At 38.0% G+C, this 15,340-nt stretch overlaps 1 protein-coding gene across 1 annotated transcript; it reads right to left on the reverse strand.

Moving 5' to 3' along the window:
* Positions 1 to 7,131: 7,131 nt before the first annotated feature.
* On the reverse strand, positions 7,132 to 13,180 carry igf2b (insulin-like growth factor 2b). The gene is made up of 4 exons (XM_079603598.1): positions 12,565 to 13,180; positions 11,352 to 11,502; positions 9,229 to 9,410; positions 7,132 to 8,335 (listed from the first exon to the last, which is right to left on the reverse strand). Exons 1-4 carry the CDS (start codon positions 12,631 to 12,633, stop codon positions 8,099 to 8,101), a joined length of 639 nt encoding a protein of 212 aa, XP_079459724.1. The 5' UTR covers positions 12,634 to 13,180; the 3' UTR covers positions 7,132 to 8,098.
* Between the last annotated feature and the right edge of the window lie 2,160 nt (positions 13,181 to 15,340).

A 15,340-nucleotide genomic window follows, 5' to 3' on the forward strand; every position in this document is an offset into this window, starting at 1 on the left:
TCATAGTAGTTGGAAGGCTGCCTTCATATAGAAAAGTTGCACCAGTTCTTTGTATGGAAAACAAACAGAAGCGGCCACTAATGCATGCATATGGGCAGCATGAACCATCGCGATTTCTGTCAACTTGAGGCTGTGGCATAGAGGCTCTGGCCACTGATAAGACTTGGCAAAAGTGCAAACTCTGAGAAGCGTTACTTGTGGTTGGTCGGATGCACGGGATGCATAGGAGTTTCAGCCAACTATTGAAAGTGGATTGGCAGCGGCGTTGGACAGGTCTTGGCCTGGCCAGAAACGCCAATGCCAGTTTTATTGGGTAGAGCGTGGCCAGGCATTCCTGTACAAGCAGCAACTCCTCTAATTACTCCAGTCTGAAAGGAAGCAAAAGGGGGTCACTTCCTTGAACCAAGCAAACTCTTCAAAACCCCATGTTTTTTTTTTATCCTCTTCCGCTTTGTTTAAAGATTAAAGCCTCAAATTTCTTGTTTTGTTTCTTTTCCTTTTTCCAATGGGCCTGATTTCATAATGAAATCAATTTCACTCCACATCCCAGCCGATGCTGTTTGTTACAGCAGGAGCACCACATAAAGACGAGATTGTGTTTCTTCAGTGCTCCACAACGTGATCTAATTGGCAGTTCCTAATCAACCAGTAATGTGAGGAAGGCTTTCTAATTATGTAACCATAGTTTCTGACTTGTAAACAATAGATGGACATTCAGTATTTTTGAATTATCTTTGAGCGCTATGGGGCATGACATATGCTGGCAGAGGTTGTTATGATGGTGTCTTTATGTTTATTGGGTCATGCCCTTGTAAAAGATACAATAGGTTAAACACAAAGGGTAACAGAAGGTTCAGTACTGCAGGTTGACTATAAAGCCAGTATCACGATTACTATTACTTATACATAAGCTTGGGAATTTGAACAAACACATTAAGTATTAAAGTTATACACTCTCAGGTTGAGCTGTGAACATGAATAAACTACGGTGCCGTGGTGGCCAAGTATGGCCGTGTAACATTTACTACCTGGCAACCGCATGCTAAAACCATGAAATACACCTAACAACCCTCCTGAATAAACCTACATAAATGACCTGGAAAGAGCATGGCAACAACCTAGCAACCACCTAGTTACACCATAGCTAATACCGTAGCGACCACCTAAAGAAACCTTTAACAATACACTAAAAAATGCTGGGTTGTTTTAACCCAATTTTGGGTCAAATATGGACAAACCCAGCCATTAGGTTAAATTTTTTAATTGCATTTTTGATCCAACGTTTGGGTTTGTTCATATTTGACCCAGAATTCGCCTTTGGCTAAGCCACGCCCTAGAATGTAGAGACTTTAACACAGGCGTCTCGTATTTTTGGTCTCGGCAGGCTATTACCGTCGTAGTTTTATCAGAAATATGGTGAACCGTTGTGCCTGGGGCATTTGTAACACAGATACGCGTTTCCCAGAGAGGTTGGAGGGGGTGTCCGTTTTTCCCTTCCCAAAACCGAAGTCAAATCCTGACAAGTGTCGTCTTTGGATTAAACTGTGTGGACGTCCTCAGTCAGCGAAACCCCTCAAGATCAACAAACACACTTTTGTCTCTAAGATACATTTAGCTTTTAACCTTACTGTGAAGTTACACTAGTTAGACAGTTTTAGGTTATGATTTCGGTTCTCTACCCTAATTGTTGATACGCTAGCACACGCTGCTAATAAACACAACTTTATACTCGCGTAGTCCATTTGCTTTGTAATAACGATTATAGAAGTGAATAGAGACCCAGCTTTGCATGAACAGTGTTGCTCCTGATATTGTGAGTCCCAGTCTCCGTCTCCATTAGGATATGCGCTGGTTCATTTTTTGACTGTGACCGTTATGCTTTTGCCTCTATTTGGATCTTGTTGTTGCTTGCAGCCCCTTTTGCCTACTTCTATCAGACACTTTATTTGCTGCTTTATAAAAGTTTGATAGAAGTTCAGCAGGAAGAGCCGTCATAGCATAAGCCATGTTGATACCAAACCAGAGCCCAGATGAAGTTGACGGACGTAGCAACAGTAACTAAGGGGGCGTGGCTTAGCTACATCTAGGTGACGGATAAATGTACGCAGCAATAATGAATGTTCCTGGGAGATCCGTAGTTGCGCGGGATGTGGAAGCGTGCAAACGTTCAAGAAATGTACAAAAAGTCTCCTGGCCTTGAATGACAAGTTTGAAAATAAACTAGCAATCTATTCAGTCAGCATATTTGTGTTTGATCTGTTTGAATGACAGAAATATAAGACTTTCTAGACCTACTTTTAGCTACCAAGCAACCTTTCCACAAGGATAGATTGATTTTATTTGTGTGACTTGTGCATACCTTGACACATAAAGAGAGAGAATGGGAAAAGGAAGTTTGTGTGAGGTGGACCTGGTCACCACAGACCCAAATCTTCTCAGCTGTTGCTACTGTCATATGCTGCACTGTCTCTTCATGTGGCACATTGTATGGGTCACTATATCATAACAAGGTAATACAATGTGTAATCAAGTGATGACTGATTAACAGTAATGTAAATGCTAAATGTCCTAATACCTGTTGATACTACAAAAATGCAAAGTATATGCTCTAAACCTTGCAGTTTTTCACATATCATGCAAGACTCAATTTATCAATTTCTTTGCACAAAACTCTCCAGAAAGTGCCATTTAATGGTTTATTTAAAAAAAAAAAAAAAATCTCGCTTAAGCAACTGCCTTCTAACACCATAACAAACACATAACAACCTGGAAACACCCTAGCAACACCTTTGCCACCACCTTGTAAAATCCTAACCTAACAACTACCCAGACATACCCACGCAACCATGTTGCCCACAACGCCCAAGAAATGGATAAGAAAAATGAACTTTTTTTTTCAGAAATGTTAAAAATAGATTTTATAACATAATTCCTGTAATTAATGTATCTGTTTATGTTAACATGATGGAAAATTATGAGTAAAATAATCCCAGCTACTTGCACAGGTTCATTGAGTTCACGGTGAGCGTACATCTTGAATGACAGTTTACATCTTGAAATATTAATTCATGTTGTAAAGACTTCTCCGATTGAAATCTATTGCAGGAAAATGGAATTTTGTAGAAGCGGCTGTTAATATTTAAACCACCACAGTGCACTAAATTAAACAAGCAGGTTAACGTCGTGCAACATTTAACGTTTTCTTTAACGACATTCACGTGGCGTCTTGAGGGGATACCCATCATAGCAGACACAAATACTCACTAACACACGCCAGGTTGCCTTCCGCCATGGTTCACTAGTTGATGTGTCACACACTAGTGCTGTGTGCTAATGTACAGCCTCTGACAGCTAAAATGAATCTGAAAGGCATCAAGGAACCACTCGTGCTCCTTAGTCAGCTGTTCAGGACACGGCCAAGCTGATTCATCTTAAAGGAATATTGCACTTAAAATCAAATGCTACTAAATGTCATCTGAATTAATCCCCTTTAACAGTGCATTTGTAATCTTTAATTAAAAAAAATAGCAGATGCAAGAGCAAACAATAACGATCCAATCAATTACTGGTGGACAAAATCAAGTCCCACCCTAGGCTACATTTTTATAGTTCGTAAATATATTTTACTTGTCACAATAGGGAAGAACAGACTATCACAACTTCTGTTTCTTGACTTTAAACCACACTTTTCATTTCACATACATCTCTCATTAATGTGTAAGTTGACAGGAAAGAAACTGAAATGTAAATAATTAAATTATATATTTAAAGAAAAATAGGGTGTGGTGTATTCTCTGTGGTGCATATGCATTTCCCATCTTAAAGGAGCAGCTCAGCATTATCATTATTTACTCACCCTCATCTTGTTCAATTTGTATTAATTTAATCAAATATCAAGTTAATCTAATTAAATTTGTCAAATATATTCACCGTGGTGCTGGTGTGAAAGTGACTTCTGTGTAAGTTGTGCTTCATATATCTCTACACTAATGATTGACAAACGAAAACTAACTTTTTTGCCAATTAAATTTCAATGAAATTGGTTGTGTCCACATCTTTACCTTGGCAGCCATTTATAATGATTAAGTATAAAAAAAAACTATTAAAATATACAGCTGACATTATATTGCACTATTGGAAAAAAAGACAATTTGTTTGGTCGATGATAGTTGTATATACTGCTTTTATGATGTTTTTTATTATTATTTGGAGCTTGGCCGACATGGTCACTATGAAATGTGAATTTTCTTGTTTTGTGTTGCATGGAAAAAATAAAAGAATATGGGTTTGGAACGACATGAGGGTGAGTAAATAATGACAGAGCAGTCTATCACGGGTGAAATAAGGTGATTTCATAATTACATTTTGTATAATAAATTATTTAATGAAATAAAGATCATTTAAAGCTGCTTTCTACAATTGATTATCGCTGATATTATTGCACGTTTGCAGGGTAAAGACATCAATCATGTAGATGGTAATCATCATTTGGTCAAATTTAGACACTGTTTACTTGGAGGCCTATACAGCAGCCCTTAACCTTCAGCAGCAGCACATGCAAATGAATGTCACAGAATTTGTTGTATTATCTATAAACATCCCCATTATGATCACTTGATTTAGGTGGATAAATTATGTGGGGGGTCCAAACATTTGAGCTCACAGTGAAAATCTGGAATTCAAAGTCGTATGTATACCTGGAAATAAATTACAAAGCAATATTATGTTGTAAAATGAATGAGAAATAAGGTTCTGCACTGTTGTGTCACTAATCAAATAAGGAAATGTGCTCTTTGGAACATTCTCATGCTGGATGACATGAATCATCAGGTTTTGCGCAAACCTGGATAATCAAATAAATGATCAATTCTGAAATTCACAATGTCATGCTGATAATACAGTTAGTAATGAAATGAGTTTGTATATTTAAAAAGCAAAATAGAAGAATTTTTTTTACCAGAATTTTGAATTCCACTGTAGATGAAAAGTCTAAAATATGATTTAATATCGCTGAATCAATGTTCATTTATGCCCAAAATATTGCAGGTTACCACTTTTTACATTGCTTGGGGATGTAGCTTGAATTCAGCAAAGTTTTCAAGAGCTTGCTTGACCTCATCTGAGCTGAACCCTAGCGTGCGGAGCTGACGTGCATCTGCTCCCATGTCAGTTGCTCACTGTTTGGTCACATTTTAGTGCATTTTCCTTCGTTGGCACACTTGCAGATCAGCCAGTGCAGAAAAGATGCTAAAAGCATCAAGGAAGTTCTTTGTAGGCCTCAACGTCTACTAAATCATTTACAGTGCAACCCCGGCAATAAAAACACGTACACTTGCACATGACTGAAACATGTTTGATAAAATGTTTTTTATTAATATTAAAAATGAAAGTACATGAATTGTGCATTTCGGACGTTCTAGCGTGCAGAGGTTAAATCAATTAAAATACACACAGGCTGCGTGGGCTACTGATATTAAACTGTTGCCAATGAAAGACAAAAGATCCCTTCATTTTTTAGCGCAAATGGACGTTTTTTCCTCACACGCCTTTTTTCGCACGGAAAGATAAGTATCCAGTTTGGAAAGAACAACAGTGAATGCAGTCCTTGCAGGAATAACATAATAGACAAATGGCAATGCCTCTGGAAATATGGGATGTTCAAATAATACAAATAATGATAGTAATTATAATAATTGCACTGCTTAGTCACAACTGATATGAATCAGATAAATATTAGATTATCAAGGCAGAGGGATACACTGCAGGCACTTAGACCTTTAAGTTTCAAGATACTAAGCGATACTATAGTATGATTTTTTTACCTTGAGATGGGGCTTATACAAGAAACGATGTTGGCTTGTTGTTGTTTGAGAAACTGCAGAGAAAATGGCCTTGTATTGGGTTTTTCACATAAATCCGCTGATATTTCCTGAGTATTAGGTTAATAAGTATGGTAGCCCTTCAACAACTGAGATGAAGATACATGGAGGACTTCGGAAAACATCCCGACCGAAAGGAAATACGAGGATTTAGGCATATTATCGTAAGATGGCGAGATTGAAGGGATGTATAAACAGTCCACTCTTTGTGATTTCATTATAAATTTTTACTTTAACTTATGGCTGCAGTTCAATTACTCAGCAACAAGAACAAACATTGAACCAGGGACAGACTCTTCTCACCCCCCCAAAACATGGCATACCTTAGAGAAGCCAAAAATTATGATACAACAATGAAGACTGTAGTGGTTTTGTGTACAATAGTGGAATATAGAGACCGGGTTTATCCAGAACCTCGTGAGGAAAGTTAAACGCAAGTTTTTTTTTTGTAGTTGTTTTTTTTTTTTTTTACAAACAGAAATCCATTTGGCAGATTAAAAAGCCATGCGGGAGAGAGAGAGAGAGAGAGAGAGAGAGAGAGAGAGAGAGAGAGAGAGAGAGAGAGAGAGAGAGAGAGAGAGAGAGAGTATTCTGAGTATGTGCCTATTTTTGTACAACATGCCTAAGCAATCCAGGCAACAGCTGCTGTTAAAATATTGATTTTAAAATAGCTCTGTGGCGAACCAAAAGGGAAAAAAAAAAGGGATTTTTTTTTTGGTACAAAGCATCTACAAAAAGCATTTACATGTAAAATGGGGAAAAAAAGAGAGCATATAAAATAAAATCCATCAGTTGAGCATCAGTGCTATGTATATTACTGTATTTGGACTGATTTTAATATATAATTTTATAACAAAATAAATAATGCCTTTATACAGTGCCCATATAAACAAACAAAAAGAAGCTTGGCGGCTCATTACGCAAGATACAGCTCAGACTAAAAGAATATTACATGATGTCCCTGGAAACTATTATAATATATATTTCCATATTTATTCTATATATATTTATATATATATATATATATATTCAAGTATTTGTTTCTCAGGCAAAAGCATGTGAATACTACGGATAAACGTTTAAAATATATGTTAGTTGACATTATTGCGTTTTTTCCCTTTGAATTGATATTTGTGCCTTTTTTTCAGAACTGTAAAATAACGTTACAAAAACACAAAGCCTATTTTGCAACAACAAGAATGTCACGGTACCAGAAACCAAACTGGGCTTTTTTTTTTTCTTCTTTTTTTTTCCTTGAAGCGTTTTCACGAAAAAGAACATAGAAAATACAAACATCCCACTTTTTCAAGGTCACAATGTCCCTGTTCCTGCAGTGCAAAGCAGGGGTTTTGTGCAGCCACGCTCAAAAGGAGGCGAGTTGTTCACGTCCAGGCATTTAAACATGATCCCTTCAGCGTCCCCACACTGCTCCTTCCTTTATCGCAATGGCAGCGCGGGACCCAAGGCATACGTCGCGTGTCTTACGTATACGCATCTGATATCCCCGCAGCCAATATGCTCTTGTTTACTCTTTCCAAAGTCACACTTTCCTTAAAACGGAAAGTTTAATAAAGTTTCAAAGGAAAAAAAAAACATGCTTTTCAACCACTTCTCCTTTGAGTCCATTCCCAAAGCTAGCACCATGACATTTTTTGAGCTACATGTTCATAGTCCATAAAAAAATAGTGCCTTTTTTATTTACTTAACAAGAACTTTGACGTAATCCGTGGCGATGTGCAATTCGCAGACTCTTCTCTGCTTTTCATTTGTGATTACAAGGTGCTGGAACAGGAATCTAATTTTACAACAATTCCTTACAGTGTGGATGTCCCTTTATAGTTACAGGTGCAAACTAATATTTAAAAAGGACTAAAAGAGAGATACTTTTGTCTCGGGAGAATGCAGTGGAATGGGTTCGTTCATGCTAGCTCTAGCTGTTCCTCGCGTTCTGACGTCCTCCAAACTGGCGAAAACGTTCGACGTTCCGCAGCTTCTTCGCTCTTTCTTTTGCTTCATCACCTGATTTGTGTTCCTCTCATTTATGATTTGCCTTTTTGTTGGTGAACGAAACAGCAAGAATAGAAACTTGAAGAGCGTGTGAGCACGTCTGGTGGGGAAGGAAGAAGGGTTGTTGAGGACTGCCACAGAAATGACGTCAGAGACAAAAAGCTTTGATCCCCTAGTCTTTTTTTATCGACTCTGTGCAAATGATCCTGGTTTCACTTGTGGCTGACGTAGTTTTCTGTGGTAAGAAGGATGGGCGGCAGCTTGCTGGGAAGTGTGATGAGAGGCCTGTGGTGGTGCAGTTGCTCCTGGGCCTTGATTCTCTCCGCCTGCCGCCTAAACTTCTTGGCCCGCAGGATGGCAGGGACGCCCCTCCGTAGCCTCTGGGCGGCCTTCCGTTGCCACACGTCATATTTGGAATATTTCACGGTCACGTGCTTTCTTGGGACCTCCTGTTGCGAAAGTAATAATAGTGTTAGAAAATTACTCATGAAACAGGTTGAAATTTTCACAGATATCTTCTACGATTGCTTGGAAGATCTCTAAAAATGACTTTAAACTCTCTTAAACTCAAAAGTTTTGACTAAAAATTTTAATGATTTTGCAGATATTTTGCTAAAAATAGCCCAAATCCCTAAACTACCAAGACGACACCCCACTTGAAATTCTCTTGCCCAATCCTCGTCTTTCTTAAAGTCGTAGTTCACCCAAAAATGAAAAATCTACCATTATTTACTCACTCTCATGTCGTTCCAAACAGTCCCCCCCCCCCTTTTAAAACCCATACAATGAAAGTCTGTGTTATTTTGGACCCCATTGACTTTCTTTATATGGATAAAAAACATTCTTCAAAATATCTCCTTTTGTGCTCCGCAGAAGAAAGTCATATAGGTTTGGAAGGACATGATGATGAGGAAATTATTAATATTACCAGATAGGTTATTTAAAGGGCTATCAATTTATAATACTGACAAACAAAACTCAACACTGAAGAATGACAAGGAAGGAGATATGGGCACAGTTCCACTTGTATCCAATGTCCAACCAGCTAGTCAACATCCAGGTCATTTTGAGAGACACTGGTTTTGTAACCCAATCCAAGTATGTGATGTAAATCTACAGGAAAATTTCAACCTAGATATGACCTCTGACTTCTATCATATCATTTTCCACTTGGTCAGCAGTTTTAGGGCAATACTTGCTTACTAGTTCCTTACTCTGGCTCATTGTTTTCTTTAAACCCACATGCCAGGATGCACAAGTTCGGCAGAAAGCACAGGACAATCAAGATGGTGCGTGTGATAAAGTGCTGGAGAGTTTTTGTTGTTTCCCATGGTTGACATACCTGTTTTAATGCGGGCATCACCGGGATGACCTGTAGGGATGTGGCTGAAACATCCCTCTCTGACTTGGCAGGTTTAGCGCAGTATTGTTCCAGTAGAGCTAGGTTACAACTGCTAAAACAGCACTCTTCCACAATCCCACGGTTTTGAGAACGCCGACTATTCGACCTACTAGTTGGTCGACCTGCAGGGATACAAATAAAGATCATAAGCTTATGGATGACAGGGAGAGAAGCTCTTAGATGGTCACATGTTAGACAAAATTGATGAAGTTCACCCGAAACTGTCCTCATGTCATTGCAAACCTGTGTTCAAAACCAGTTTTTTGTCCATGCAGTGAAAGTCAGTGGTGACCAATGTTGCTTTGGACCCCATTGACTTTTCAAAATATATTATTTTGTATTCCAGAAAGTCATACAGGTTTGGAAGGACATTAGGGGGAGTAAATGTTAACAGGATTATACAATGTGTATTGAACTATACTAGCCTAAACTGGTTTGCTGGTTTCCCAGGTTTGGGGCACTTGTCAAATACTCCAGCTGGCTGACCAGGTAACTCTACTAAAAAAGTTGATTTAACAATCATTCATGTTTTAAGTTCCCATTCACTGAGCTGGTGTTTAGCTGGGTAAACTAGTCATCCAGCCTGAACAGCTGAAAGGTGGAAAAAAAATCCATAATTAAAACCAGCCAACAGACGAGCAAACTAGCATAGACTGATTTCTTTTTTATTTTATTTTTTCAGCTGGAGATCCAGCTGAACACCAACATAGCCATGCTGAAAGGCCATTTGACCATCTCAAACCAGTTAAGACTAGGGGGGGATGCTAGTTTTGGCTGTTTTAGCAAGAAAGAAGAAGAGATTTGGCTCAAACTCTCCAAACGGTTGTAATCAAACATGCAAACACATTCAACAAACCCTACAAACAAGTCAAAGTAAATCAGGCTACAGTGGCCTGACTCCATTGTCAAAGCAGATTTCATTATCGATTCATTGTGTTTTGACTGGGACGCATCCACGGTGTATAATAAAGGCAAAATCTGTGGCATAAAATGGAGTCTGTTTATTTGTTTTCTCGCCCGGACTGATCTCGTTATGCCGTCTAATTGAGCTGTTCGAAATCTGTTTCGAAGAATTCGCAGACAACCCAGCAACACAGATCCCAGGAATGGAAGACCGAAAGCCTACAAATAAGACAGCTAGAGTGTTGAAGGGCAAAAGTCTTCGCTTCTGTTTGGATGAGTAAACGGTGGATATCCTTTGACCTTGTCCTTTGCCAGCTCAGCAGAGATAAAGAGAGCATGAAAGAGAGGAAGGGGGAGGGGTAGAAGAACAGACTTGGCATGAAAGAGCGAAGATACAGGACACAGTAATGGAGGTGGGGGAGCCAGACCGGGGAAAAGGAAGGAACAATTGATTTTCAGTCAAATATTATGCGAACGATTGGCGCTTCTCACAACCGCAATGATCTGAAAGGGTGTTCTTGATTGTAGGATGGGAAACATTGAAGAGTGGATCTGGTGGATAGAGGGGGGAAAATCTGCGCTGGCCCAAATTGGATAATGATCTTTCGGGGTAGTTAGGCTTCTGTGGACAAGAGAACACAAAGGCCTTGTCTGTTTGTCAGTGCTGGCGTGAGGAAGACGACAAATATTTTAAAAGTTGTGCTCTCGACCCCCTCCGCGCATGTGAACGGTGTACAACCAGCAGATGTATCTGGATCGGGATTGAACAATCGGCAACCATTGCACTGAACTAGTGCAAATCAATTGGTTAGTATCTGTTACGCTAAACTAGTAATGAAGCTGTCTCAATCCATCCAGCCGTGTAAGAGGACAAACAACTTTTTTTTCAATTGAGTGTAGCCTGGGAACATTTCTGGAGAGGTGAATGGAATGCCACTTGGGTACTATTACTTTCCCTGGCGGAATGTGCAAGTAAACAACCAGGCCATTGTGGCTCATTTAGCATCCCTTTCATATGCAATCACAGATATCGCGAGAGAATGCGCCCAGTCAGCACAATCTGCAGAGACTTCGCTCGTAACTCTGGTCGTTCGTGACATACAACTGGCAGGGTTTGCAACCAAAGAAAAGAAAACACAGAGATGTCCAAATATACGTACTGAAATAGAAGCCTCTGTCTTCGCACACAAACTGTAGCGCGTCCACCAGCTCTCCACCACATAACGTTTCAGCCGAAGCGACTTCGAAGGCAGACAGGGTTAAAAACAGTATGCATATGGGCATCCGTACGGACCAGTACATCTTTATGACCTGCGGAGATAATGTGTTTTGGTTAGTTCAGATGGTGCATTTCATTTTTAATGTACAAAGCTGATTTGTATGCCCTTTTTATATATAAAGATATCATGTACACCTTAAATACTTAACATAATACTGAACAACTATGATTAGCTTCTTCAAGGCATTGAATTTAGTAATGCAATAAAATGTCTGCATGCATGGCCATCAACATCTAATGCATGTAGCCTTTGTTTTAGCAACAACAAAAAAAGAGGTCAGATTTTTGAGTAACTACAGTATTATTTCTTTCTTCAATGCATTAAATTCACCAAATGCAATACGTAATACATTGCAATACAAAAAAAATAGTTAATGCATTTAATTTTTCACTAAAAATATTATATTTTAAAGTCTAAAGACCTGCTGATCCATTATCTTCAAGACCTTCCTCTGGTAATAGTCATTAGTTCTTCCTTCAGTGCATTCCAAATCACCAATGCAATTCTTCAAACACGCTAGGATTGTATACTTGCATGCATCGACTTTTTAATTAACACTAGATGATGAATTGTTTATCCACGTCAAAAAGAGCTTTTATCGCCCTTATTTAGGCTACACTCTTACACAACGTTCAACAAGTTGGAAGACTGCTCAATATACCCAGCTACCTCATTCCACACAACTCAGCATATAATTTCCCTAAACCCAGCTCATTTAAAGTGCTGTCGCCCCCTTGCGCAACTTCTTCCCCGTGCGCACGTATCCTGAATGAAGTGTCAAGTACATTTTTATTTGTAAAGCGCTTTACTAAACAGTGTTTCAAATCAGCTTTACAGAAATTCATTATGTAAATTTGTATAATATCTTATATTTCACATTTAGAGCTGTCAAGTTGTTTAGAGCTGTTGGCACATTACGCGAACTGATCGTGCAAAAGACTGCATCTAAAATCTCTTTTCGTTTCCAAACGTGTCTATTTCTGATATTTATTCAAGTCAATAATAAAAAATAAATAAATAAAAAATTATATTTAAGAGAATATCTCCAAATATGCCCAAGATTTCCTAAAGGTTGTCAAACATTTTTCTTTACCTTATTTATGAAACTGTCTGTTCTCAAGCAGGTATGGCAAACAGAATGATGTTTTAGTTGGTCCTCCATGACAACGTAAAAAAAAATGCGGTGCTGTTGTATTTGGTTGAAAAGGTCTGTTAGTTTCCCCAGTTGGTGTTAGGATGTTGTGTGGAGCTGTCCCAAAAATCAGGCGACAGGCAAAAGTTCTGTGAGAGAACTATTATATACCCAAACCCGCCCCTTAACACCCCTCTCCACCCCCCGCGCCTCTCGTGCGCATGTCCGTGAGGTAAAACTCGAGGTGGTCAGTGAATCTCCAGCAGTTTTCCAAGAATTCCAGATCACAAAAAGGTCAATGAGCATTAAAAAATAGGCTATGCTTTCCTAAAATATTATGACGGCTACATCGTTATTTTAACACCATCTCAGCCAGTTAATTATTAATAAATAAGATACATACAATAAAATAAATAAAATATATGTAGCCTAAATAAACTGATGAATATCAGTGTCAGTGTACTGAGTTCTGGCAGGACAGTCGATGTGTAAAATTGTACAATGGAAAGTGCCCGGATGATAAGGAGTGAAGATGAAACGCTTAACGCCGTCATTTCCTCTGATTTCCACCTGCCTTATCGATCCTCACGCGAATAGTGGCTGTAATGATGGTAATTCACTTTACAGGCTGACCATTCAGAGCACTGAGAGGATAATGACGAATTAGCTCGACTTGAATTGAACTTAAATTGGTTTGATTGAATTACTTGGAAATGTCATCCATCACCTGGCAAAGCAATAAGGGCCATTATTTGATGCAGATGATATTCTTCGTGGACACTAGTCTCCATCTGATATATGAAATGCAGGGTCCAACATGTCTAATACTGCCTTACTAAAACACCTTTTGAAATATTTTAAAATCATAATTAGCATGTGAACATTAGACACACACACACACACACACACACACACACACACACACACACACACACACACACACACACACACATATACATATATATATATATATATATATATATATATATATATATATATAAATTATATGATCAATAAGTTATGACAACATTTGTTTTACATCAAAATAAGTTAAGCAATATTCACCTGTTTTTTTATTATTATTTATACAATATTCAACTTTTTTAATTTAAGTTTAAATTACTTAAACATCCAAGTTGATTGTACTTAAAATTTAAGGCAGTGTATACCACACACACACACACACACACACACACACACACACGTATTACATTTTATGTATAATAATATATATATATATATATACACATTTATATGTATGTATGTATATTTAAAAAGTTGCTGCCTTAAATTTTGTTGGATGTTTAAGTCATTGTTTAAGTTATTGGTATACACATATGTATACAGTACATATATACAGTATATATATATATATATATATATATATATATATATATATATATATATATATATATATATATATATATATATTGCAAACTGTATATAATATAATAGACTATAATATAATTTATTATAACATAATATATGTATATAATATATAGGCCTATATATACATAATACGATTATGGCAAATTGTTAATTGTTTTGAATGTCGTGGTCATTAAGATTAATGTAAGCTATTTTTTATTTTTATTTTTTAAACGGTGTGATTGGATTGGCCAATGAATATTTGATGAAAACTCATTTTAGGATTGGAAATTTTCAATGAAATTCCGCAGGCAAACACGATAATGACCGGCAAAATCTGGAGATCACAAACCGTGCATTGTAAAATTAACATCTTCTTGCCAAAAACAACAATGCAAATGAAAAGTTTAGATATGCAAAGTGATGATAAACAGCGTAAAGTCTGGTAGAAATTGATGAGAAAGTTAGAGAAAAGCAATGGTCCTGTGTTCTTGACTAAAATCGCGCCCCTGCTGGTAATAAGAAGAATAGCGGCGCATGAAAAGAAAGGGGGGCCTGCTGCTGCTGGCATGAATTATCAATGCACTCTGTTACTGGAAGCACCATTATAAAGACATTAAACCTCTCTTCCTCTGTCTCCTATTATCCATCAGATGAAGGAAGCAGGAAACCCAAAAGATCTGTAAGCCTTGCAATAAATCATTCACTGCATTCAGTGAGCTGCATTTTCATCTTAGTCACCTCGCCATGCACAACAATGGATAAAACTGCCCATGATACAGGACCAACCAGTCCAGAACACAACATTAGAGGTCATCAATAAAAAAGCACAGGAGGTTTTTGCGATAACCGATATGTACAGTCAGCAATATCCAATATTTGACCTGAATAGCTCTCTGTTTTGAACTCAGTGACCTCAGGTTAATTGTCAAAATTATGTAACTACAATAATATATCAGTCTTCGTTAGCGTAATATCCTACACCCGCTGATTTACTACATGACGTATTCCACTGTGGGATTTTTAAAATGTGTTTAGTGGTTGGTTGCGTATTCAAATGATAGATCTTCTTGGATCCAAAATGAGAATCCTCATCCCGATCCTGACCTCTAACCTCTAACCTCTAACCTCATGACACGACCCTTACAAAAGCCCCAGTCATTATGCCGTCCTTAATATAAAGCGCTCATCAGAAAGTGCTGGTGTTGGACGCCTCATGCTTAGACTACCATCTGGTGGTTGTTTGATAAGGTTCACTCAGACACATAGTCTTCTGAAGCCAACATACTTTCCCTGTAAAAAGCATTTATGAACGGTTAATTTAATATAAAGTCAGAAAGTAAACCACAAGAACAGTTTGGGATGTTTT

Source organism: Phoxinus phoxinus, assembly GCF_949152265.1.
Source record: "Phoxinus phoxinus genome assembly, chromosome: 25".
NCBI classification, from domain to species: domain Eukaryota; kingdom Metazoa; phylum Chordata; class Actinopteri; order Cypriniformes; family Leuciscidae; genus Phoxinus; species Phoxinus phoxinus.

Excerpts from the sequence above, each read along its gene's own strand:
- igf2b (XM_079603598.1), bottom strand. The coding sequence starts at position 12,633 with ATGGAGGACCAACTAAAACATCATTCTGTTTGCCATACCTGCTTGAGA. Across the intron at positions 11,503-12,564 it reads CAGACAGTTTCATAAATAAG|GTCATAAAGATGTACTGGTC; the intron begins GTAAAGAAAAAT and ends TTATCTCCGCAG. Across the intron at positions 8,336-9,228 it reads TGATGCCCGCATTAAAACAG|GAGGTCCCAAGAAAGCACGT; the intron begins GTATGTCAACCA and ends CTTTCGCAACAG.